The following is a 25,127-nucleotide window of genomic DNA, read 5'->3' as shown; positions in this document are numbered from 1 at the left end:
ATCTTTGAAAGCTGGAACCTGATAAAGATTAGACTTGCCTTCTGAAATATGTTATATTGAGAACATCAGTAGTTGTTGATAAAAGAGAATCAGCCAAATGATACGTTTTGGTCCCATGATCTATGATCCGAGAGATGTAGTACAGTACTGGGCAGAATGAGGAAGGTTTTTAAGGTGACAGATAAGCCAAACTAAATGCTGGTGAAAGCTTGTGGGGTGAATGGAATTGCCTGCAGGCTGAATATGGCCTATGTGTCAAGGTCATCATGTGAACGATCCAGTTGGGAACAATCCCTGCTTCCTGCCTTCAGCGATTCCTTATACCAGTGGTGCTCACACTTTTTGACCAGTGGGCTGGATGGGCAGTGCCTGATCTCTCTGTGGGCTGGATCCAGTGGGGCCCCATCAAGCTGCGCAGAGTGGGGAGGGTGGCAGCCTGGTCCTGATCCAGCTGCATGGTGGAAGGGGGCCTGGGCCAGTCCTAACCTGGCCCCACTGTCAGGAAGGACCATGGCCTGGCCCCGAATCAGCCCCGCAGGTGGAAGGGACATGGCCCAGCCCTGCGGGTAGGGCAGGAAGAGAATGTGCTCCTGCCAGGAACCAGCTATGCATAGGGAGGGTGCATGACCTGGCTCCTCTGACTTGTGGGGTTTGCGATTTTGGCAGCAGGGAGGGGTAGCAGTTCTGCCACCGCTCCTCCACTGCCAAATTTTCTGACCTGTGGGGAGCCCCATGGGCTAGATTCTATGGCTCTGCAGGCCACATTTGGCCCACGGGCTGGAGGTTGAGCACCCCTGCCTTATACAGTCTACACTGCATATGGCAGGCTTGTTTAGCAGGCAGGAAACTGCCTGATTCAGGATTTAGCTACCTATGGCTTATGAGCTGGATGTTATGCTGTTAATAAGCAAGCGGTCAGGACTGAGCCTGTAGCTGGTACCATGCAGTATGGGCTGCTGGCAGCCCACCGAGCTTGGCAGGAGCTGGGGGACGTGGGAATGGTAGATGGTCAGGACCAGTTCTGTGGTGCCTGGGCTTCACAGAAGTGGCTGGGGGCTTGGGCAGGTGGTCAGGAATTGGAGAAGTGGGATGGTGGGAGACAGGCTGTGTTTGTCTGGGCATTGGAGAGCCTGGTGGAGCACTTAGAAGGTGATAGGTGCTCAGCAGTAGTAACATTCTATCAAACATTTTTTCTAAAGTTTGTCTGGACATCAGGTTAACCCTGTTTGTTTCAGTGCGGGGGTTGTTTTCTGGGCTGCCTCAAGACTGAGCTAAGCAATTAGCTAAAGACAAGATGAGCACACCTCATTAAGTAACATGATAATGAGCCTTAGCAAGGAGCAAACAGCTAAGCCATGCAAGAACTAGCCATCATGCTAAAATCAATTTCAGCAGTGCCTTTAATACTGAAATCAGTGAGAAATGAATGACACAATATACATGCTTGTCCATGTTACACGGGAACAATTACAGAAGCTTGAAGAGTATTGTAAACTGTCTGGCATGTTTATTATATTAACACTGGGGGATTTGCTATCTGTCTACCCACATTTCTATGTTTATGACATTCTGCTCCAATGGACATGTTGAGTTTTAAACTGAGGCACCTTCCCTTACTCATTACCATCTTTTTGCCACTGATCATCAAAACCTTGCAGGTACAAGTATAGGCAGGAGTGAGAGAAGCTGGACTGAAGACAGGGATGGAACAACTTCTAGATCACAATCCAACAGGTCCCTCTGCTTTTGCTGTTCATCTTGTTTGCCTGTGCTACTTAAAGACTGGAGAGTTTGGGAGACTGTGGAAGAGGCTGTGGGCAGGCCTGAAAAGGAGTCTTGTGGTGAAAACATTGATTTTTGTACCCTGGGGAAGTAGGTTCAAATCCTGGCTCTGTTACAGACTGTGTGTGTGACATTAGTCAAATCAGGGCCTTTGGAGTTAGCTCTGTTCTGTTCTTTGACATGAAGGGATCACAGGTGGATTGAGTGTTGGAGTTTAGCTTCATCTTACCCCTGCAGTGACTAACTGAGGAATTTGAGAGGTCAGGGAAGATTTCCAGGGTGAGAGTTTGCTCCCATCTTTCTCAAAGTGGGATGGTTTGGAATAGAAGAAGCCAAGGTTAAGTCCTATTTCCCAGCTCCAAGTGGGACATTTCAAGTGTTAAAGTTCACTCCAGTGTCCCATTAGGGAGGCCCAGCTACGCAAGGCCTTAAATGCCTGTATACCATTGCTCGGAGTATGGGGAACAAACAGGAGGAACTCGCCCTCAGAATAGCCAGTTCAAACCCAGACATAGTAGGGATCACAGAAACATGGTGGGATTCATCCCACGACTGTGCAGTTAGCATTAGGGGCTATAGGCTCTACAGGCGGGATAGAGAAGGAAAAAGGCAGGGGGTGTGGCGCTCTATGTCAAAGAGCAATACACATCCTCTGCCAGCAAAATGGGGTCAGAGGAGGGGCAAGCTGAAGTGCTCTGGGTCAAGATACAAGGGGGTCGTGGGGAGAGGGATTTAACGGTAGGGGTCTACTACAGACCCCGCAACCAAGGGGAGGAGCTGGACCAGGAATTTTTGGGCCAGCTTGCAGAGGCACTTAAGGCAAGGGATGTAGTTGTCAAGGGTGATCTAAATTACCCGGACATCTGCTGGGAGGAGCAGTCAGCCAGGTCGGACCGTTCCAGGAGGTTCCTGGCCGAGATACAGGACCTCCACTTAACCCAGGAGGTGCACAGTCCCACCAGAGGAAATGTCCTGTTGGACCTGGTCCTGGCCACAGGCGATGATCTGGTAAGGGGGCTCCAGGTCCTTGACCACCTGGGTGATAGCAATCATCGCTTGCTGGAATTCATCATCCAGTGCAGGGTGACAAGGGCCTGCAGCAAGGCGGTAGCCCTAGACTTCAAGAGGGCCAACTTCAACGAATTGAGGAGATTGGTGGGAGAGGCACTGGGGTTCTTGAGGGCAGGGGACCTCAGTGCCCAAGATGAGAGGTCGTTCCTTAAGGAGACGATACTCAGGGCCCAAGGGGTGACGATCCCAACAAGAAGCAAGGGGGGCAAGAGTGCCCAAAAGCCTCCCTGGCTAACCAAGGATGTCCAGGAATGCCTGGTTGCCAAAAAGGTGGCATACACACGGTGGAAGGTGGGGGCTATCTCCAAAGAGGAGTATACCTCCACTGCTCGGGCCTGTAGGGGGGCTGTTAGGAAAGCTAAGGCGGACATAGAGCTAGGACTAGTGTCCAAGATCAAAGATAATAAAAAGTCCTTTTTCAAATATATAGGGAGGATGAAGAAGGCACTGGGAAATGTGGGGCCCCTGCAAGATGCGCTGGGCAATCTGGTGGTTGCGCCAGAGAAGGCAGACCTCTTTAACAAATTCTTCACCTCCGTTTTCTTGTGCAGGGATCGGGACTCCCCCACCGTGATTCAAGGCAGACTTGAGGGGAATGCCTCAAGACCTAAGGTTGAGGAGGACCAGGTTAGAGTGCTTCTGGAGGGACTGGATGTGTTCAAATCAGCAGGTACAGATGCTCTCCACCCCAGGGTGTTGAGGGAGCTAGCAGGGGTTATTGCTGGGCCCTTGGCACAGCTTTATGAGCGTGCGTGTTGCTCAGGCCAGGTGCCAGATGATTGGAAGATAGCCAGTGTGGTCCCCATCTTTAAAAAAGGGAGGAGGGAGGACCCGGGCAACTATAGGCCCATCAGTCTTACCTCAATCCTGGGGAAACTCTTTGAGAAGATCATCAAGGAGCACATCTGTGATGGGCTGGCATCGGGGAGGATGCTCAAGGGCAACCAGCATGGTTTCATTAGGGGCAGGTCATGTCAGACCAACCTGATTGCCTTGTACGATCAGGTCACAAAAGCATTGGATGCAGTGTCACCGTGGATTTAGTCTTTCTGGACTTCAGCAAAGCCTTTGACACTGTCGACCACCCCATCCTTATTAAAAAACTAGGTGACTGTGGCATCGATGCCTACATGGTCAGATGGATTGCAAATTGGCTGAAGGGTCATGCTCAGAGGGTGGTGGTGGACGGGTCATATTCGACATGGGGGGAAGTGGGCAGTGGAGTCCCCCAGGGCTTGGTCCTAGGGCTCGCGCTGTTCAATTTCTTTATCAGCGATTTGGACAATGGGGTGAAAAGCAACCTGTTTAAATTTGCTGATGATACCAAAATTTGGGGTGAGGTGGGCACGCTAGCAGGGAGGGAAAGACTACAGCAAGACCTGGATAGGTTGCAAAGGTGGGCTAACAAAAACAGGATGCATTTCAATACTGACAAGTGCAGGGTGCTGCACTTGGGCAGTAGTAACCAGCAGCACACTCATAAGATGGGAAACTTCCTTCTTGAGAGCACGGAGGCAGAAAGGGATCTTGGAGTCATCACTGATTCCAAGATGAACATGGGCTGACAATGCGAGGTCACGGTCGGCAGGGCTAACTGAACCCTATCGTGCATCCACAGCTGCATCTCAAGTAGGGCCAAGGAGGTGATCCTCCCCCTCTACGCGACACTGGTCAGGCCGCAGCTGGAGTACTGTGTCCAGTTCTGGGCACCCCACTTCAAGAGGGACGTGGACAACATTGAGAGGGTCCATAGCAGGGCCACACGCATGATCCGGGGACAGCAGGGCAGACCCTACAATGAGAGGCTACGGGACCTGAACCTGTTCAGCCTTCACAAGAGAAGGCTGAGGGGGGACCTGGTGACTGTCTACAAACTCACTAGGGGGGACCAGAAGGGTTTTGGGGAGACCTTGTTTCCCCTAGCGCCCCCTGGGATAACAAGGAATAACGGCCACAAGTTGTTGGAGAGTAGGTTTAGATTAGATATCCATAGGAACTACTTCATAGTTAGGGTGGCTAGGATCTGGAACCAACTTCCAAGGGAAGTGGTGCTGGCTCCTACCCTGGGGGTCTTTAAGAAGTGGCTTGATGCCTACCTGGCTGGGGTCATTTGAGCCCAGTTTTCTTCCTGCCCAGGCAGGGGGTTGGACCTGAAGATGTACAAGGTCCCTTCCGACCCTACTTCTATGATTCTATGATTAGGAAGATCTGGAGAGAAGGTAGGGATTTGAAGTTTGCCCTACATACATGATTACAGATAGCAGAGATCAGGGAGCAGTTTAAGGGCAGACTTTCTTTCCCCTCCAGTAACTGAGAGAGAGTTTGGGGCCCCATTAAGTGTGTGTTTGGGTATCCAGTTTGTTAGGGAAGGCTTCCAGGAGGCAACAGTATTGGAGACTGCCCTATCCAAAGTCTTGCCTGGGAAAATGAAGAGGGTGCTGAGATACAAGTTTCTGTGGCTCCATCGTGTGGTCAGTGTGGGGAGAGTGGAGACAGCCTCTGTCCCCATCACAGCACCTGGAAAGTAATCAAAGAGCAAAATTTACCCTTTGATATCCACACCACGCAGAAAGCTCCCACTTGATTTTTTCACTATTCCACCTTTCTCCAGCTCTGTCTAAATATTTCCTCACACCTCTGGAAAGGTGTGTAAGAGGTGGGATGGAGGGGAGTTCCCTGCAGGTCAGGGTTTGTATCCATTGGTATGGCAGCACAGAAATAAATTCCTGGGCTGACTGTACCCAGGCAATGAAATTTCCTCTTGTCCTAAGGAAAGAGAGATCTGACCCCACTCCCACTGAAATCCATGGTAAACTCTCACGAATTTCAGAGAGGGCTTGTCTACAGTTTGGTAGGTAACCACATTGTTAGTGTGTTCGTGGCAAAGGATTTTCTCTGCAGGGTTTGTAAAAAGATTCAAGCCTGCAGTCAAATTGAGTCTTTCCACTCACTTTGGTGGTATTAGGATTAAGTTGTAGATGAGGAACACTCTGTATATGGTCCTGGGAAGACGGGACACAGGACTGGAAGGAAATAAGCCTAGTCCTCAGCTATCATGTGCAACTACATCATTCAACCCCATTGCTCTGGGGCCAGGGGGGGCTGCAGCTGTGTGTCTGAGGGAAGGGGCTCCATCCTTACCATCCGTGTGTAGTTTTCCCCTCTAATGGCCTTGCATCCATACACCAGGGCAGCGATGGCTGTGCTCATCTCCAGGAGACACAGAAGGATAAATACGGTGTTAACCCCATGGTTCGGGCCCTGAGAGAAGAAAACCCAAAGGATGTCATGGTCCATCCCATTACATGGTGCTTCCACCCACTAGATGTACTCCTGTCTCACAGCAGGGAGGCATCATTCCTGCTGCAGGAGCTCCTGTCTCTGCTACTTCCTCCATCAGGGACCTGGGCTAAGCAACAGGAACCCAGACACAGTGGACAGACTCAACGGGCTCACCTTCATCACCTTTACGCTGTCCCTGGGATGGCTGGTATGATGCACTCTCCACCACACTTGTTCCTGCCTGTGCCAAATCCTGGACATGAGGCAATGTTGTTGCCTTAGAGCAGCCCTGAGCACACAGCAGTAGCAGGATGCCTGAGACAGCCCACCTGAGCATGGCACTGGGTATGCTCTCAGGCCTGCTATAAAGCAGTTGCATTGCTTCGTGTCCAAGACTTGGTGCATGTGGATTGGAAACGAGTGGATTGGGCTCACCATGGAGGTGATGGAGACAAGCTCACTGTATGTGTGGACTCTACTTGGCACAGGCCAGGGCTTATACTGAACCTGTGGCACAGCTGCTTCCCTAATGGGAAAGCTGCTCAAAGTCTTGTTCTTGTTTTCCTCCTTTACCTCTGACTCTTCTCCTTTATCCAGTTCTTACACCTTCATGCTAACCACAGACACATTTCAAGTCTTAGCAGGGTCTTGCGTGAGCTCAGATACATGGGTCTGCCATCAGGCAGATCCCTTTCTTGGCACTGAGGTGATGCTGCCTTCCAACCAGTTAAAGAAACTGCCATTTCCTAAACCTCCTTCTTTAAGTCCTTTCTCCCTCCCTCTGAGACTGTGGTCTGGCTTATCCTAAAATATTTGGTAGCAGAGCTACATTGGCTAACAACACGCATCCCCTTGCTAACATAGCAATGATGGACAAACCCCTAGAGCAGACACAGAAGGGAGATCTTGTTGTCTTACCCTGTGTTATGGACAGAGGTGGTGTAGCTACACCTGGAGAAAACCCTGTCTGCTGCCATATGCCATGTTTCCACAAGGGGCCTCTAATGCCATTGTCCTGTTGGGGCAGCTCTAACAGAAACAACCCATCAGGGCTACAAGCCGAGTGTCCACTTCAGTTATGAGGTGTGACTGGAATCAGTGCCAGATTTAGGCTTAAGCTACTTCAGCTACAGTTTAGGGCCTCACAATATGGGAAGCCCTTAAATAGGAAAAAAACAAACACTGGACATTTTCATTCTAATATAACAAAAATATACATAGATATGGCTCCACAGTTATTATTCAGATTGAGTTCATAAATTTGTGCAGAAATAACAATAATTCATCTTGAAATGTCATGAAAATCCATTTTTGTGGATTTTGTGGGTTATTTTTATCATATGGGCCCTCTTGGGCTGGACATAGCTTAGCATGACATAATCCAGCATGGAGCAGGATGTGGAAACACACATAGATCTACCTTTAACCTTTCAGCTAATATAAACGTGACGGCGAGAGGTTCAGGTGTCCAAGTACGCAGAATCCTGGGTGGTCGCCAACCCCATACTCTGAAGCCTGCACATTTACTGCTATTGTTACCTGACTAGTTGGACTAAAGAAAGCTTGGATTCTTCTACCCATGCTACTATCACACCTCTTAACAGCAGTGTATACATACCCTAATACTAAGCAAATATTCCATTTCTTCAACACCTTCCACAAGTGTTGTCAACTGAGCTTTCAAAAACGATGAGTCAGGCCTCAAAAGAATCATGTGACCGGCATGAAAAACATGGAGGTTTAAAGATAGTAAATCTGGGGGTTCTTTGATTCATTTGCTGCTTTCCAAGTCTTTAAGTTACATGTGAGACCTGCTGTCAATTTTTTCTTTGCATCCACGTGAGTTGCCGTCTCATTTTCTTTTCTTTTTTTTTAAATGAAAGCTGAGCATATCCCCTTGTAGGCCATAAAAGCTGTAGTCAGACACCTGGTCATATTTTCCACCTCTCCACACACCGCCACAACAAAGACTAACAAAAGCTGAGCTCATCATTAAGTTGCAGAAACTTACTAAGGTCCTATTGAATTAGCAACGCTATTTGCTCTAGCTAACTAGGCCTGATTAAATCTTTGTAATGACTAAGGTTAAACTAAATTTTTTAATTTCTGTTTTTGGGGAGGAAGCAACATAACAAACATTACCTTGTATGGGCATGAGTGAGGCGTAATTGGAAGTGCAAAAGTAGAGTTCTAAGCCAATAGATATAGGGAAATTATCATAAAACATGATTATGCATTAGTTTAGATAAGGAAGCTAATAAAAGGTAAGGCTATAAAGAAAGTGGTTTGAAAAGTCTTTGAGACTGCTGAGGTAATATGCTAGCCCATGGACTATAAGGACTGTCTAATCAACACTCTGGAATAAAACATCCATTTACCAAGGTAACCAACGTATTGCTTATGTCACGACCCACGTTATGTTTTGGGGGTTTGTCATGAATATTTTCTTGTTATTTACTGTAATGATATGGCATGTGTGGTCTTATTGGAAATCAATGTTATCCTGCATCCACTGATGGTACTGTTATCATTGTATAGATTATGTTATGCTCCCTGTACATATTTTTATGGTTTTGGATATTGTTCACTCAAGGAAAGGGAGTGGGTGGGGTGGCTAGATTTCTTTATGACAAGAAGAATTGCCACCCCCAGATATAAGCAGAAGGGGTTGGGCCCCAAGGCATTGTCTGCCTGTAATGGGGAAATCAACACTATAGCAGAGGTATCCAGCCAAAGGACTGCCAGGTATCTCAGGCAGTCCTGAACTTCCAAAGAGTTCTGGTGATTGAGACAGTTTCTAATGGCCTTGTTACATCTGTTGCTGTAAGCTGCACAAGTGTTAATCGGTTTAGCATTGATTGGCTTAGTGGAGCAGTCACACCTTAAAGCAAAAACACCATTTCTGACTGTCCTTCACTGGCACAGTTGTGACTTGCCACTCGAGGCTTGGTGAGCAAGGGCAGGACTAGGAGCTGTGCGTGGCCCCAGGCATAGGCAGTACCCCATAATATTCCTTGTGTTTTTCTGTGGTTAAAAACTCTTTGAGCCCCCTTCAATCTGGTGGGTAAAAGGGCTGGGGTGCCTGTGGCTGGGAGGTGTTGTTGCTGGCCTTGTGGGGGTGACCAGACAGGAGGCTCAGTGGCCACTGGGCACTCCAGGGCTATGGCGGGAGGCACTACAGCCACCGGGTGCTCCAGGGCTGCAGTGCTCCCTCCTTCCACCTGGAGCAGCAAGCTGGTCCAGGCAGCGGTGGGAGGCACCATGGCTGCTGGGTGCTCCAGGGCTATAGCACTCTCTCTGCCCAGCAAAGGCAGTGAGCTGGTCTGAGGGGCAGCACCCTGGGCATGTCAGGCAGAATAAGCACCGCAGCCCTGAAGTACCCAGTGGCCATGGTGCCTCCTGCTGCTGCCTGGACTGCTCCTGCTGGGCAGATTAAGCAGCACAGCCCTGGTACATCCTGAGATACTGGAGGACTTCAACTTGGGTGGAATAGCTTTGGGAAATGGCCACACCTTAATGGAGCAGGAGCATGGTTACGCGCATTAGAGATAAACCTGCCCTAAAGTGGCAACTTTCTGCCAAATAATGAGTGCTTTAAACCACATAAAGGTATTAATGAGCAGCCAGTCCAGGGGTTAAAAGCTCTAGAAGCTGCCTAATGTTACCATGTAACAAGGCCCTAAATCTATAGTCTGTTTTACTTGTGTAAACTTTTATCCTATGTAATATTCTTTTTGCTGTTTGGCTCCCCACTGATTGCCTATGGAGAGAGTGATTTCTAGGTGAGTGATTTTCCAGGCTAGCCTTCTCCATGGAGAGGGGGAACCTAAAAAATTTGTCAGGCAGGATCTACCTGTGATGAACCCATGCTGGATTCCTTTCAGCATCATTTCCCCTGTTAGGCCTTCACAAATGCGCTCTTTCATGATTTTTTTCCAGTATTTTCCCAGGAATAGAGGTAAGACTGACTGGCCTAAAGTTACCCATCTCATCCCTTCTCCCCTTCTTAAAAATGGGCACCATGTTGGCCCTTTTCCAGTCCTCAGGGATTTGGCCAGAGCACCATGAGCGCTCAAACAGCCATGCCAGCGGCTCAGCTATGACACTGGCCAATTCCTTCAGCACCTGTGGATGGAGGTCATCCGTGCCGGCTGACTTGTACTCATCAGCCCCTCCAAGTGCTCCTTAACTAAGTCAGCACTAACCTTATGCGGTCTGATGCCTTTTGGACATCTGTCTATGCTCAAGGTGGGGGAAGTGTCTTGGTCAGTATTAAGCAATATTGAAGCGAAGAACTCATTGAAGAGCTCCGCCTTTTTCTCTGTGTCAACCACCAACTGACCTGATTTGTCCTGCAGGGGCCCTATGCTACTCTGTGCTTTTCTTTTGCTCGCTATGTATCTGTAGAAGGACTTTTTCTTGTCCTTAATTGGTGAAGCCAGCCTAAGCTCTAGTCCTGCCTTGGCCTGCCTAACTGACTCCCTGCAATAGCACGCCAGGGTGGTGTATGGCTCCTTGGTGGCTGCCCCCTGCTTCCACTGCCTATAAATCTCTTTCTATGCTCCCAGTCTTTCCTGGAGTTCCCTGTTCAGCCAAGGGGGCTTTTTATCCCCTTAGCCTCTTTCCTGCATAAGGGGATAGACTTCTTTTGTGCCCCAAGGATAAGGATCACTCCCTTGAGAAACCTCCAGCCCTCCTGGACCCCCATTTGCTCGATGCTCTTGAGTTCAGCCACCTCACTAACTAGCCTTCTAAGTTTACTAAAGCTGGCCCTTCTGAAGTCTAACACTTCAGTCTCACTGGATATTTTTCCCACCTTTCACCGAATAGTGAATTCTACCAAGTGATGGTCACTATCTCCCAGGTTACTGTGTACTCACAAGTTTCCCCACGAGATCATCCCTTGTTGCTAAGACCAGGTCTAGCAAGGCGCTACCCCTGTTGAGACTGGACACCACTTGGCTTAGGTGGAGGTCCTACACACAGTGTAAGAACCTCCATGAGCAGCTTGTTTTGGCTGTCTGTTCCTCCCAGCAGATGTCCGGATAATTTAGATCCCCCATGACCACTGCCTCCCTCGCCTGCATGGCATCTGAGAGCTGCCTGGAGAATATATCATCTAGCTCATCATCCTGGTGAGGAGGTCTGTAGTAGACCTCCACTACCAAGTCCTTTTCCCCTGGTCCCCCCTGGATCCTGATCCACAATGTCTCAGTATTCCCCTCCTCTACCCCTGCCTTGATGATGGAAGATGTGTACTGCTCCTTAACATAGAGAGCTACACCCCCACCTTTTTTTCCCACTCTGTCATGTCTATACAACCTGTACCCCTCAATGCCTACTGCCCAGTCATGCGTAGAATCCCACCATGTTTCAGTTAAGCTGACTAGGTCATACTGTGTGCTAGCAAGTAAGAGTGTGAGGTCCTCCACAGATTGTTCATGCATTGTGTTTCTCTCTTAATAAATGCACTTTTATAGAGTAGAACTCCTGTCTCTTCTTGTATGTCTCAACCCTGACCATGCCTTAAGCATAACTGTTCAGGCAACAACCTCATCCCCTGCAGGAGACAAACAGAAGCCACATGACCCAGAAGGGGCTGAGCATGCAGTCTGGTCCTTGAGGCTGCTGAGAGAAATCTGAGCAGGATGGCTGCAACTCCTGAATGACAGGAGATTATAGCCTGTAGTAACATCTGGAGGTTTGGGAGGGACTAAGCGGACCTAAAAGACCCAGGAGCAGGGCCAGCATAGGCATTGACTTTGGTTTTTGCCAGTGAGTGCTTGCAGACATGAAAAAAACCTAAAACAACACTTTAAATTCCCCACATTCCCTCAGCAAGCCCCACACATTCCCAAAAGAGGCAGCATGTTACTTCAACCTGGCTCTGGCACCAGCATCTGCAAAGATGAGGCACTTTAGTGGGGCTTTTTGGTGCCGATTGAATCAACTTCAGTTAAAAGCACCAAAAAGCCACAGTGAAGCACCCAATCTTTACAGATGCTGCAGAACTGGGTTGAAGTAATACACTGCTGCTTCCAGTAAATCACATTTTTTAATGTCTGCAAGCAGCCTGTGGCTGTGGCTCATGGGTGCTGAGAACCCACTAGTTTTTTTCGGTGGGTGCTTGAGCCCCGAAGCACCCACAAAGTCAGTGCCTATGAGGGCTAGGGCTCAGGAGCAGGGATAGAGCCTGTGTGAAGGGAGAGAAAGGACCAGGGTTGGTCTAGGTGCTTAGAAGTGAAACAGAGATGGGACCAGAGAAGGTCCAGTACCTGGTGGGGACCAGAAGGGTTTGGTGACCAGGGGGGACTGGGTACTTGGGAGTAGTGCAGAGATAGAAGCTAAGGTGGGCTCAAGGACAGAGCCAGAACAGGCTCAGGCCCAGGAGTAGGGAGGAGTGAATGAGATCATAGCTGAGGCGTGGGTACTGGGGAGGACACCCAGGTAGTTAGCCCTTGAGGCAAGATGCATTCAAATCCTAGCTCATAAGCAGATGAGAGCTTGCTCAAGAATCCCTGGGGCTCCTTTGTCTTAAAGGTATAGGTATATCAAGGTATGGCAGGAGAACAGAAGGGGAGGATCAGGATAAAGCAATGGCTGGATAGCCACCAGGGGTGTCACTGCCACTCCTGGGACAGGCCTTTGGTACAGGCTTAACCCTCCCTGCCCACTTTAGTGTGTTTCTATCACTATCTTCTTATCTCTCTTGATCCCCTGTGTCCTTCCCACATCAGACAGAAAAAATGGATTCATGGTTTCTTGAAGAAAAGGTTTCTTTCCTCCCACCTCAGTGCAGATGGGCCCTGAGTGTGACACTGCCTACTCCCCTCAAGCACTGAGCAAGATGGGTCACTGTAAGGAGGTGGCAGGTTGCTACTGGAAGGAGAAGATACCGTGAGGGTAGGAGACTGGCACCACCGTTTGTTCCCAGAAACATTCCCTCTCACGGGGCACCACGGGACGTTTTGGCTTATCTCGACACCATAGATGATTGCTGCCACCAGGCTGGCCACAATGACGAGGGTACTGATAATGCAGCAGGCTTGCACCTGTATCAATTACATCATGACAGTGAATCAGAAGACAGCAAGGCATTGAGATAAAAGTGTGAAGAACCATGGTGCTAGGTGCTGCATAAATACATAACAGGAGACAGTTCATGCTCTAAAATCCATCCAAACCGAAGGGACAGGAGAGAAGCAAAGTTAAACCCATTACCCTTCATTTCACAGAGAGAAAACTGAGGTGCAGAAAGGTTAGGGGACTTGCCTAAGGTGATGTGTCAGGTCAGCAGCAGAGTTGAAAATTGAATTCAGGTTGTCTGAGTTCCAGCCACAAAGCTGCCCTTTTTGACGGGTTCACCAGCACCTCAGATGCTACGATTCTGTGCACTGTGCTTCACACCTCAGGACTCTGCTGTCAGCAGGGACAGGCAACTATTTTGTGTCCAGGTCCTTTCCCAGAATTGGCACATGCATGATAAGCAATGTTTTTTAATACCACTCTTTACCTAATGAACATCTCTTCCATGTCATGGGCAAATAGCTGTGGGTACCTATATACCAGTGTGGAAGCAGCTTTGACGTGCTGGAATTTCAGAGCATCAGAGTAGACTCAATTAATGGAGTCTGCTGGAGCATGGCAATTGTTGCGCTCCAGCAGCCTCCTGCGTTTTGTGTATCAGCATCCCTGCACTTAAAAATGGTGGTGGCGGCACTGAAACTAAAGCTCATTGAATGAGCTTTATTCCAAGCACCCTTGCTGCCAGTTTTAAGTGCGGGGGGGGGGGCTGATACAGGAGGTGCAGCAGCACTTTAATTAGAGCAGCTCTGGGAGCAGCAGTAAAAGTGCCTTATGGTGTTAAAACTTCCACTCCCCTAATATGAACATGAGGGGATGAGCACTCTCCATGGAGGAGGACCAACAGGGCTGGAATTCAGGTCCATCACTGGTCTGCCACTGTCCATTTTTAGGTTGCAGTGTATCTTTCTAAGCAAGTGAATGTTGGAGCTGCACTTTTGAAGATATAATGCCTGATTTCATGAGCTGTGGGGCCTATGAATGCACAGTGATATTGATGGCTTGTGTTGTCATTCCAGGTGAGATGGACTCAGTGTAGGACAAGAGAAAGATAGGTAAAAGTGGTTAACACCACCTCTACACATCTGGCTGCTGCCTTACCTACCTCCCTGTGTAAGTGAGCAACAGCCTTGAAGCAGCTGCAATGTACATGCAGGTGACCTACGGCCTCCTCACAGCCATAAACAACTGTGAACTGCAAGGATGCAGCCACACACCCTTAAGCCCCACTCCCGCAACCAGCGGAAAACATGGGGTGTATTTACCATCGAAGCGCTGTCTCTTTTTTCAGTTTCCACCAGCAGGGATCCTGAGACTGTGAGCTGTTCAGGAAATAGAAAATGGAAAAAAATCATCAGTGAGTCCCCTTCCCCATTCATGATCACATGCACAACAGAACTGGGTAGTAAATACATGCCAGATTCATGTGCCAGGAAATTAACCTTGTAAGATATACAGCAACATATTGTTCTCTTTCTGGATGAGCTGCAAGGAAACCCAAAGTCAGGTGGCAGGGGATTAACATTTGGAGCAAGGCCTCTCAGGCCCATGTCACATGTAATTTTTCTCACTCTCCATATTTTCCCATTCGCAGTTTCAGCTCCAGATTTAGGACTCTTTTTCTGCTGTTCTCTAGAACAGGTGCCTGAATGTCTGGTCTCACAGTGCCATCTGGTGGACATTGATGGTCATGGCTGCATAGGTGTGACATCTAAATGAGAGGTTTCCTTCCTTTCCTTTCACATCCCTATCCATTCCTAATTTAAAGCAGAAAAGAGACAGGATCCTCAAGTAAAGCTACTAAAATTGTGCCAGTCTGAACTGAAAAAGTACCATCCCAGTGTGGCACCAGTATTGGTGCACATAAAGTGTCAAACAAAGGTGGCTACACTGTGTCTAATTCAAGAGCCTACTGGAACTGAACTTAGTATTACAGGCTTAGTTTAACCAACTTTCGTGTAGCACTGTGCATCCATCAGTAGGTTCTGCCTCTCAGCAAAGCTTATTGGGTAGCATGTAAGGCTACTCTCAGTGTGTAGGCACACAGCGTAATTTATCCTGGATTTTACTCCATAATAATCTGACTTCAGAGTAAGGAGCAGACACACAACCAACTCCTCCAACCTGGCTACTCACAGAAGGAGTTGTTAGGGTGCTGGCCGCTAGATGGTGGAGGAGCTGGTTTGCACTAAGCAAATGCTACCCAGGAATAAAATTCACTAGGGAAGTAGACAAATGACAGGTACATAAGTTTAACTTACACTGAGGAACATGGGATACAGGACTATATCCCTCCCACCACTTTCTGAGGGGTAAATTGTCCTATTGGGAGTGACTTTAGTTATTTATTCAATTTATATCCCACCTTATCAAAAAGGCACTGAGTGGTTTACAGTGAACAAACTACCCACTAGAGCTGTGCGAAAAGGCAGCGTTCCATTTCGACCAGGGTTTTGACGTTTCAGCGGAACAGCATTTCGTTTCAAATTTTGTTTTGATTTGAAACAGCTGTTCCATTTTGTTCTGTCAAAACAGGGTCGAAACGAAGAAACTGTTTCAATGTTTCGCCCATAGGATATAATGGGGAAGGACAAAACAGCCTATAACTTTGTCATTTATGGCTTGATTTGGATGACACTTGCAGAAATGGTAGCCCCTTCTGAAGGCATGAATCCTGCCAAGTTTCAAGGAGATAGGTGCAGGAGGTTCAGGAAAACCGCATCCCAAAATGTTGAAAGCAAAACTTGTGTCACGTGTATGTGTTAAGCCACAGTGGGGTCAAAACTGCAGGCTTGCTAGCCCCTACTGAGGCCACAAAGCCTGCCAAGTTTCAAGGAGATAGGTGCAGGGGTTTGGGGGAAACTGTACCTCAAACTGCGGACAAACAAAACTCATGACATGGGTGACACTGTGTGTGTTAAGGTGCAGCAGGGTGAAAGTTGCAGGCCTGCTAGCCCCTGCTGAGGCCACAAAGCCTGCCAGCTGTCGAGGAGGTAGGTGCAGGGGTTCTGGGTTCTGGGGCCCTGCACCACTATCTGCTGACAGGCAAAACTTGTGTCATGGGTGCTTGTGCGACTGTGTCTGTTTTGGGGCATGGAGGGGGAAAACTACTGCAGGCCTGGCTGCTAGGCCCTGCTGCAGCTACAAAGCCTGCCAGCTGTTAAGGAGATAGGTGCAGGGGGGCTTGGGAGCCATGCACTCCTAGCTACTGACAGGCAAAACTCGTGACATGGGTGCTTGTGCTAGCTAGCTACTGTGTTACGCAATCAATCATGATTCACTCAGGGACCAGCTCAATACACAGTAGCTAGCTAGGATAATGAGTTAATGAGCAAGGATTAACACCTACAAAACCACAGACTAAGGAGAGGAAAGAATCAATACAGAGTCGGGAACCGCTTCTGCCCCAAGACAGAGACAGTCAGTTGCACAAGCGTCCATGTCACGAGTTTTGCCTGTCAGCAGCTAGAGGCGCAGGGCCCCAGAACCCCACTGCACCCATCTCCTTAACAGCTGGCAGGCTTTGTGGCCACAGCAGGGCCTAGAAGCCAGGCCTGCAGTAGTCTCCCCCACCCCGGTGCCCCAAGACAGACACAGTTGCACAAGCACCCATGTCACAAGTTTTGCCTGTCAGCAGCCAGAGGTGCAGGACCCCAGAACGCAGAAGCCCTGCACCAATTTCCTTGACAGCTGGCAGACTGTGGCCTCAGCAGGGGCTACCACTCCTGCAGCTTTCATCCTGCTGCGCCTTAACACACACAGTGTCACCCATGTCACGAGTTTTGCTTGTCCACAGCTTGAGGTAGAGTTTCTCCTGAACTTCCGCACCTATCTCTTTGAAACTTGGCAGGCTTTGTGGCCTCAGTAGGGACTAGGATGCCTGCAGTTTTGACCCCACTGTGGCTTAGCACATACACGTGACACAAGTTTTGCTTTCAAAATTTGGGGTGCAGTTTCCCTGAACCCTCTGCACCTATCTCCTTGAAACTTGGCAAGATTCATGCCCTCTGAAGTGGCTACTATTTTTTAAAGTTTCACCCAAATCAAGCCATAAATGACAAAGTTATAGGCTGTTTTGTCCTTCCCCATTATAGGTTATAGGCGAAATGTTGAAAGAGTGTTGAAACGGTGAAACATTTCAACTTGCCTCATTTTGTTTCAAGGCTGTTTTGACTATATCTGTTCCATTTCAATTTTGCTGTTTCGACCTCAAAACTGGTCGAAACAGCGTCAAAACAAAACTGGCGGCAAAATTTTGCACAGCTCTACTACCCACCTACAAGATCCTTCAAACAACACCCCAAAACCTGAGAACTCCAACTCTTCCCTTGTCCTCTAACCACCGTGTCCCTGAACAAGCCCCCACATAAGCAAACCTTCCTACTAATCCCAACCATAGCTCCGGTTCACCACTCACAGCCAGATACATGAGATCTTTTCTCTCTTCCTGCCCACCCACTCCCACCCCCCAGGTCAACCCCACCCATCCCACCATCCCCTTTAAGCCAGAGCCTCCTCTTCTATACTTAACTCCTCCCCCACCCCACAACAAACATAACACAAATACCAGAGATCCCTAAAAAAAGTAAAAGAAAAATAAAGACCCTTCATCTCCGCCTCAATCAATGCTGAAAGACCAAAGAGTAACCTTAAGTGTTGCCCCAGGGTGGCACCTGCCCAGGGAGGTCTGCCAGCTTTGTAGGGTCTTTAGGCTGGTCAGGTTCTCCTCCCTCCTTTATGGCTGAGATGGTGCCTGGACTGGGTCCCAGCCCACACAGGCTGGGTGTTGGTAGTTTTTCAGCCCAGGGAGGCCTTCTGGCTTTGCTGGACCTGCAGGGACTTACACTGGTTTAAAGCTCTATGTTGTTTGACCATGCCACTTTTATTATGGCATCAGGTCAATTTACTATTTGTGTAGTAAATGTGTGGTGTATCTGTACCCTCCTTCCACCATAGGAGATAGCATGCCTGTGTCACTGCCTGGTGCTATAGTGAATCATGATATGTTTCCCTAGGACAAAAAACATTTAAATTTGGACAAGATTTCTTTATCTTTTTAAACTATCTGGGAGGCTGAAACAGGTTTTGCAAAGAATGTCCAGCCCTGTCAAACCATGACATTTTGTAGGTTTATCTTAAAGCCACTTCTCACCAAACATTGGACCCAAACCAAAGAGCTACAGAGCAAAAAGCATGAGCCTCTACCTGCTAAGCTAAAAGAAGCAGAGCCAGATTAAGACTCTTATTAGACTTTTGCTTGTCTCTTCTGTGGAGAAGTCATAAGCTAGTTAAAAGATCCACTATCTCCTTGCATGAGTAGTATGGGTATGGAAAGGCATAGGAGTCCATTTTCAGAGCATTCGTGCATAGGTGGCGGGAGAAAATATTATCTGGGGGGCTGGAGGAGCATGTGTCGAGGGCAATGAGCATGGTGTTGTGGTGGCATGGCATGGCAGTGGCACTGGAGTAGTGGAGCTACACAGAGCTGAGTATGCCTGGGATGCTGGTCTGGCTGTATGCTGAGTGGTGCCGGGCACTGCAGGGCAGTGGTGCCATGGTGCTGCTGCTGTTGTCAGCTGCTGCAAAATTAGTTTGGGGGATCTAAGCCCTGTTAGCCCTGACCTTTCGCCACCTACACATCCATGGCAGGGTCAGGTCTCTTTGGTGGGGCAGTAAGTATAGGGTGATGTTTAGGAGTAAATAATCCTAGGCAAGTGGATCTTTTCTGCATACCTGTTTAGGATGTGAAGGGGAGGGCACACTCCAGGGCAGCCTCGGGGGAAGCACTGTAACTGATGTTGGTTTGTCTACCTGTTTTTGTTTTCAGGAGGTTTCCATGAGCATGACTTGCAGGCCTGTTTAAAAGACTTAAGTTTGGTGTAAGCCTTATGAAGTTGTGCTTCCCTAGAGTGATGTCATATCTACATGCCATGACCCTGTAGCACAGGGGTGCCAGAAAGAAACCATTACAAGGTGAGCAAATATGCTGGTTTCAGGACATTGGGACTGAGTCCAGACTGAGTCCAGACTGAGTCGACTTGCTGGGATTCCTTTTCATCCTCCATTTGGGCTTTACTCAGTGCATCCCACACATCCTGTTATTCTGAAAATCTCTCCAGTTCTGCACATGCCCTCCCATGCATGAAACCAGAATGTGCCCCTGAACTTCTTTGTGGAGACCTGCTCTCCCATCCAGCTCTGAGTCAGCTCTGTGCTGCCATTACTGCTTACCAGGAATCCAATCCAGAAGTAGACTCCACTGGTCACAGTGAGGGCAGGGTTGCTGGCTTCTGCAATCGTCAAGGCAATCCCAAAGCTTATCTGTGTGATGCCAGCTACTATCTGTATTGACTGGAGTGGAAGAGGAGAGGGGGCCCCAAGTCAGTCTTACACAAATAATTCAGTAGCATTAGCATTATCTACAGTGTCACCTCCTCTGGCCTCACCAGCTCCATCAACACAATTAATATCACCACAGTTATTACCCCGTCACCACCACTGCCTTTACCAACTCCATAACCACTGCCACTATGACTGTTGCTAAGTTCAGTACCAACAGCAGCCTACTGATAATGTCATTATTTCCACTATTACTGCTAAAATCACTACCTATAGCAACAACTTCCACCACCATGACAACTATCAACCCTGCTACTGCTAACCTCACCACCCCTATCACCACTGTTAATGTCCTCATCTCTATCACCATATTAAAACTACCATTTTTATCCCAACTCAATCACTGCCACTAAGATCATCACCCACTCACCACCTCATCATTACCATCTTCATGCTGCAAACACCATCACCACATCACTGCCATTAATGTCACCACTATCATGACATCACCACTGCTAATATCACCATAAGTTTACATAACCCTCGCTAAAGTCACCACCATCATGGTAGCACCACTAAGATCATTACCATCAGGACATCAACCCTTCCCACCCCTCCCCACTGCTGCAACCAACAGCACACTACTCGTTGCTGCCTCTTTATATCTATCCTGCCTTCTAACAACACCTCAGCCACCACCACCAAGGTGAGCATCTGCACTTTCATCAACATCTATACAACCAGCATGTGATCACACCTGGTGGGGACTCCTCTCCTCCATTTCCTTTTTTCCCCCTTGGATAGTGAATTGAAGCTCCCTGTCAATCCATTACCTAAAATCTTCTTCCCTGGAGGTTATGTTCTGTATTCATGACCCATGAAGTCAGTGGGACACATGTACCAACAGGCCTATAACAAACAGACTGTACCCGAACCCTAAAAGTACTGACAGAATGAAATGCATCCAGGGAAAGAAATAGGGTTGACGGACCCATATCCTCCCAGGGAGGTTTTCTCCCACCCTCCCTGCCTTTTTCTGTGCACAGGGGAGATATTGGACACCTCAGACTGAAAGAGGGATGTTATACTAGGGAACATGTTCCTAGTAACCCCTAGGCAAGATATGAAAAGTTCCAGCTACCCCTCTCTACATGTCCCCATGTGGGTTGCTACATGCTAGTAACCTCAGTCATAACCTCACCCCAAGTGCCTTAGGCTGTGCTTTCCTGAAGTCTTTGACCAGAATGGAGCCTGGATAGGATGTGGTGGGGCTGGGGCATGGCATCAGCTGCGCAGCCCGGGGGTCTGTGGCTTGGAGGACCTGTGTGATGACTTTCACTCCACCAGACTCTGACACTGTGGATGCCATGTCAATGTGAGCTGTGGAGAGAAATGGGAAGTTGGGGTTAGAAGCAGGGTCAGGGCCAGGTGTGAGAGTGCCAGGTGCCTGCAGCAGGAGGTACCAGGTGCCTGCAGCAGGCCCAGGGAAAAGACCTCTTTTGCAGGAAGAGAAAGGGGTGGATGACTGCTGCTTACCTTGGGAGCCTCCCTTGACAAACGGGAAGGGCCTCTGGGGTGATCTTGTCATAGGGATCTCAGGGGAGAGATCCTAGGAGTCTGCTCATTATCAGGGGTGACATGTAGGGGGTGCATGTGCACCCCCTGAGTGTAGCGGTGCAACCTCTACCATCTGCGGGTGATTGCTGCTCACCATCCCCCCTCCCTCTCCCCCACTGCCCACAACACCGGCGGTGTCTGCAGGCGGTCAGTGATCCCCACTGGCCACCACTGATGCTAACAGTGGCATCTGCAGGTGGTTGCTGACCCTTGGTCAGCGCTTGCCTCCACCCCTTCCACTGCCGACAGCGCCGGTGGCGTCTGTGGGAGCTCCCGCTTACCACCGCCGTGCTCCTGCCGCTGCTGTCACATTCCTGCTGCTGCTGTGCCCCCCCCAGCCGCCGGGGGCATGCGTCATTCATGCTCACTGTGGAAATTCTCAGAAAGAGATTCCAGGGGGAGATTACAAGGGGAGAACTTGCTATGGGGAAATCATGGGAAGGATCCTAGAGATGTTCCAGCTATGGGAGGTGAGGGTGTTACAGGAAACAAATCCCAAGGGATCTTGCTGCTGGTATCCCAGTGATTTGCTCCCTAGCATGATGGATCCCAGGTTCCATGCTCCACTGAAATGATTGGGGTGCACCAGGATCTGGGAGGACAGTTGTTCACCAGGGCTCCCCAAGGGATAACAAGGTCTAATGGCCACAAACTTCTGGAAGGCTGGTTTAGACTGGACACAAGGAAAAACTTCTTTACAGTCCGAGTGTCCAAGGTCTGGAACAGACTGCCCCCAGAGGAGGTGCAAGCACCTACTCTGGACTCATTCAAAAAACATTTGGATGCTTATCTTGCTGGGATCATTTGACCCCAGCAGACTTCCTATCTCTGGCAGGGGGGCTGGACTCGATGATCTTGCGAGGTCCCTTCCAGCCCCTAATGTCTATGAATCTATCAAAGAGAGCTATTCCTTCAGGGAGAGTGAGTGAGAGCCTTGCCCCTGTCTTTCCTCAGGCACCTGGCGGGAAGCTGCAGGCTCCAGGGAGCAGGAAGTGGACTGTGGAGCAGAAGCGACCAACTCTGGGATGATTGCTCCATGCTGCATACTAGTTACATCACAACATTCGCCGTGCTTGCTGGCAATGGGAGAAGAAAGGCTGTGTCACCTAGGGTTCAGGAGCTGGGGGCACACAAGGGGGTAGAGAGAGGAGGCTGAAGGTCATTGAGGACAGGAAGTCAGCTTCCACTCGCTCAGGGATGGTAGGAAAGGGAAAAATTGAGGTGGCAGAGAAACATGAAACAAAACAAGCCACAGAGAGAGATAAGTGTGGAAGGGGTTGTGGGGGGAGCGGGGCATGGCAGATAGAAAGACAGCAATAGCAAGAGCCAGGAAAACAGAGTAAAACAGGGCCAGGGAAGGAAGAATGTAACAAAACCAAAGAGAGGAAGAAGAAATGAAGGGAGTGTGAAGGAGGGGAAAATGCGAGGAGGTGGAAAGAGGGTTTGGAAATCAAAATAAAGGGGAGGGTAGAGTGAGAAGAGAGAAGTGTGTGGGAAGAAGTGACAGGATAATATATGAGACTGAGGGAGTGTGGAGAGATGAAGAGAGAAACGCAGAGGAGTAAGGATCAGATGGACAGAAAGAGAAATTCAGCTTGAACTCAGAGACAGGGGGGCAATCAGCAAAGGTGTGTTTTGTCTCCAGTTGTTCAGAGATCCAAGACCTTAGTGACAATCCAACAAACTGTCTCCCACCCTGTCAGCGCGGGCATTTCCCCCCTCCCTTCAGTCCTCAACTACCCACTTAGTTCTCTGGGTAGAAGAAAGCGAAGATCCCCTGCCTTTACTTACCCCTGCCTTCCTCAGGCTTGTGGCTGTGGTATACAGTGAGAATCTTTGAGCGCTCTACCTCTGTAAGTTTCTTGGGAGAAGATCTTGACCAGAGCTCAGCAACGGGTGGGAAAGGACTGAGCTTGTCAGGGGATCGGAGGCTGGTTTGGTAGCTGAGTCCGGGCAGGAAGTTTATTTAGGGAAATTTGCAAAAGTTCCTCATTTCCAAATAGTGTGCTCAGGTCTGCTTGCCAGATGCAAGAAGCAGGGCTGAGGATAGGACATTGAAAAGAAATCGGTTATGTCTGTGTGTGCATGCGCATGAGTATATGTGAGAGGGAAAACATGACCCAGAGACTCATCCTAATGGAAGGAGAGGGAAAATCACTTTGAGATGGAGTTGTGAGTGTCTCTCACACAATCTATGAGTGAATGGGGCTCCACACAACATCCCAGGGGACAGAAGGCTCCTTTTTATGTACAAAGTGGGTGACAGAGGTGAGCTTCCCTCATACAGTCCCACCTAGGAGGTAAAGGCTCATCCTTCAGCAGGTCTTCTCTGCTTGAGTTTTGGCCCATGCTGAGGGCAATTCTGGCTATGACCTAAGGCTTAGGGATCTGGTTTCCAGGCTGGGGAAGGACAGCATAGAAAGTTCAACACTTGTGAGGGCACCCAAACATCCTCTTGGCTGCTGTCCTTTCAAAGCAACTTCTGAACCTTTTCCAGAAATCCAAAACTTGACACTGACAGCCTGGTGATCCCCTCAGACCACTGTGATATATGGGTGGCTGTGAAAGTGAGAGCTCTGAAGCCATATCTGACAAAGACAGTGTGGGGCTCTTGCCATAGGTGTGATATCAGTTTGGGGAATACATCTGCATCCTGTTCTGAATGTGGCTCATGAGCACTCTTTGTAGCTGTCGCAGTCACTTTGAATGAGAGCTTTCATTTGGCAGTAGGAATGTGGAAGGAGGCTAGAGGAAGGAGCTGATATATATATCTGGAAAACTGGGCATTCAGGGGCCTATGTGCTGTGAGTGGCTCTCTTGTGCTAGACTCACTGAGGCCTTTCCTGTGAATGGACTATCTCCTTATAGAAACCTGTGTAGGGAAGAAAAGGGGTTGGGATTCTGCGTCACACAAGCAAAAACTGGCAGACATGAATGACTGGTGCCTCCCAAGACTGGGGGGGGTACCATTTGTAGGAGGCAGCGTCAGCGGCAAGCAGGGACTGTCCGCAGATGTTGGTGGCAGCATTGGTGGTGAGGGGAGAGGGGTGGCGAGTGGGGTTCACTTGCAGAAGCCAGTAACAGCATTGGCATCGGCAAATCTTAGGAGGGGGCATGTACACCCCCCCCCCCCCCGTGTCCCACCTCTGAGTTGCTTATGCTGGCAGACCTGCAGTTTTTCTCCTGATGACATTCTGTCAGAACCTACTTTTAAAAGTGATACACACCCTAAGCAAAATCAGCCATTTCATTGCTCCAAGAAAAGACACTTCTGGAAGAACAGGGGCAAAGAGGGCCTGGGACACATACATCACTGAACATAACCCCAAGCAGAGACGATCCCAGCAGGGTGCAGGGCCTGGGGCAGAATAGCCTGCATGAGGTCCCCCTCCCACACTTACACTGGGGAGCGAAAGCCTCAACACACTGGATGCAGCGGGATGGGTGGTGGCCAGAACTTCTGGCCAGAACAGGCAAAAAGTCATCCAACCTGCTGGGGAAGCCAGCGGGCTTAACTTCAAATGTAGCAGCCGCGGCCTCTCCACCTGGCTCTGTGGGGCCCCCCAAAGCATGGAGCCCGGGGCAATTGCCCCGATTCGCACCCCGCTAAGGACTATGACCCCAAGAACTCTCCACAGGAATGAGGACTCTGACAAACTGGTGTCCTCTGAGGAAACCTTTAACATAATAATTTGTGGAGTTATACTGAAATTAGGCTTAGAGGTTTGCATTGCTTTTGGTAGGCTGACTTAAAATTAGTTGAGATAGACTGGTGCTTTCTAAGGCTAAATAAAACCTTGGAGCTGTGCCTTCCAAACGCATTTGAACCAAGCAACAAAATACATAAAGGACAGATTTATTAAAAGACATGAGTGTTAATCTGGAAAGAGGAAGCTGAAGTGGGTTTTTTTTGTTTTTTTTTTTGCTCTTATCACTCTGTTGCAATGTTCTGT

The 25,127-nt window shown here is 49.0% G+C and overlaps 1 protein-coding gene across 3 annotated transcripts; it reads right to left on the bottom strand.

Annotated features, from left to right (window-relative positions):
• Positions 1-1,382: 1,382 nt before the first annotated feature.
• Positions 1,383-23,194, bottom strand: MS4A8 (membrane spanning 4-domains A8). 3 transcript variants are annotated; one of them, XM_014593460.3, is made up of 7 exons: positions 22,966-23,188; positions 20,759-20,937; positions 19,450-19,569; positions 14,484-14,540; positions 13,032-13,187; positions 5,995-6,114; positions 1,383-5,370 (listed from the first exon to the last, which is right to left on the bottom strand). In XM_014593460.3, the coding sequence occupies exons 2-7, from the start codon at positions 20,924-20,926 to the stop codon at positions 5,362-5,364; spliced, it is 630 nt and encodes a 209-aa protein (XP_014448946.1). In that variant the 5' UTR covers positions 20,927-20,937; positions 22,966-23,188; the 3' UTR covers positions 1,383-5,361. The 3 variants fall into 3 exon arrangements, with proteins under 3 accessions (XP_014448946.1, XP_019340836.1, XP_019340837.1); XM_019485291.2 differs by lacking the exon at positions 19,450-19,569 and having other exon boundaries at positions 22,966-23,194; XM_019485292.2 differs by lacking the exon at positions 13,032-13,187 and having other exon boundaries at positions 22,966-23,190.
• Between the last annotated feature and the right edge of the window lie 1,933 nt (positions 23,195-25,127).

This window comes from Alligator mississippiensis, chromosome 2 (assembly GCF_030867095.1).
Source record: "Alligator mississippiensis isolate rAllMis1 chromosome 2, rAllMis1, whole genome shotgun sequence".
Taxonomy (NCBI): domain Eukaryota; kingdom Metazoa; phylum Chordata; order Crocodylia; family Alligatoridae; genus Alligator; species Alligator mississippiensis.
Note: the sequence above shows the minus strand (reverse complement) of the source record. Positions and strands in the feature narration are given on the sequence as shown.

Coding starts and splice junctions, on each gene's coding strand:
- MS4A8 (XM_014593460.3), bottom strand. CDS start 20,926: ATGGCATCCACAGTGTCAGAGTCTGGTGGAGTGAAAGTCATCACACAG. Junction 19,570..20,758: donor CACAGCCTAAGGCACTTGGG/GTGAGGTTATGA, acceptor CTTCCACTCCAG/TCAATACAGATAGTAGCTGG. Junction 6,115..13,031: donor GCCAGTCTCCTACCCTCACG/GTATCTTCTCCT, acceptor TTCTTCTCTCAG/GGCCCGAACCATGGGGTTAA.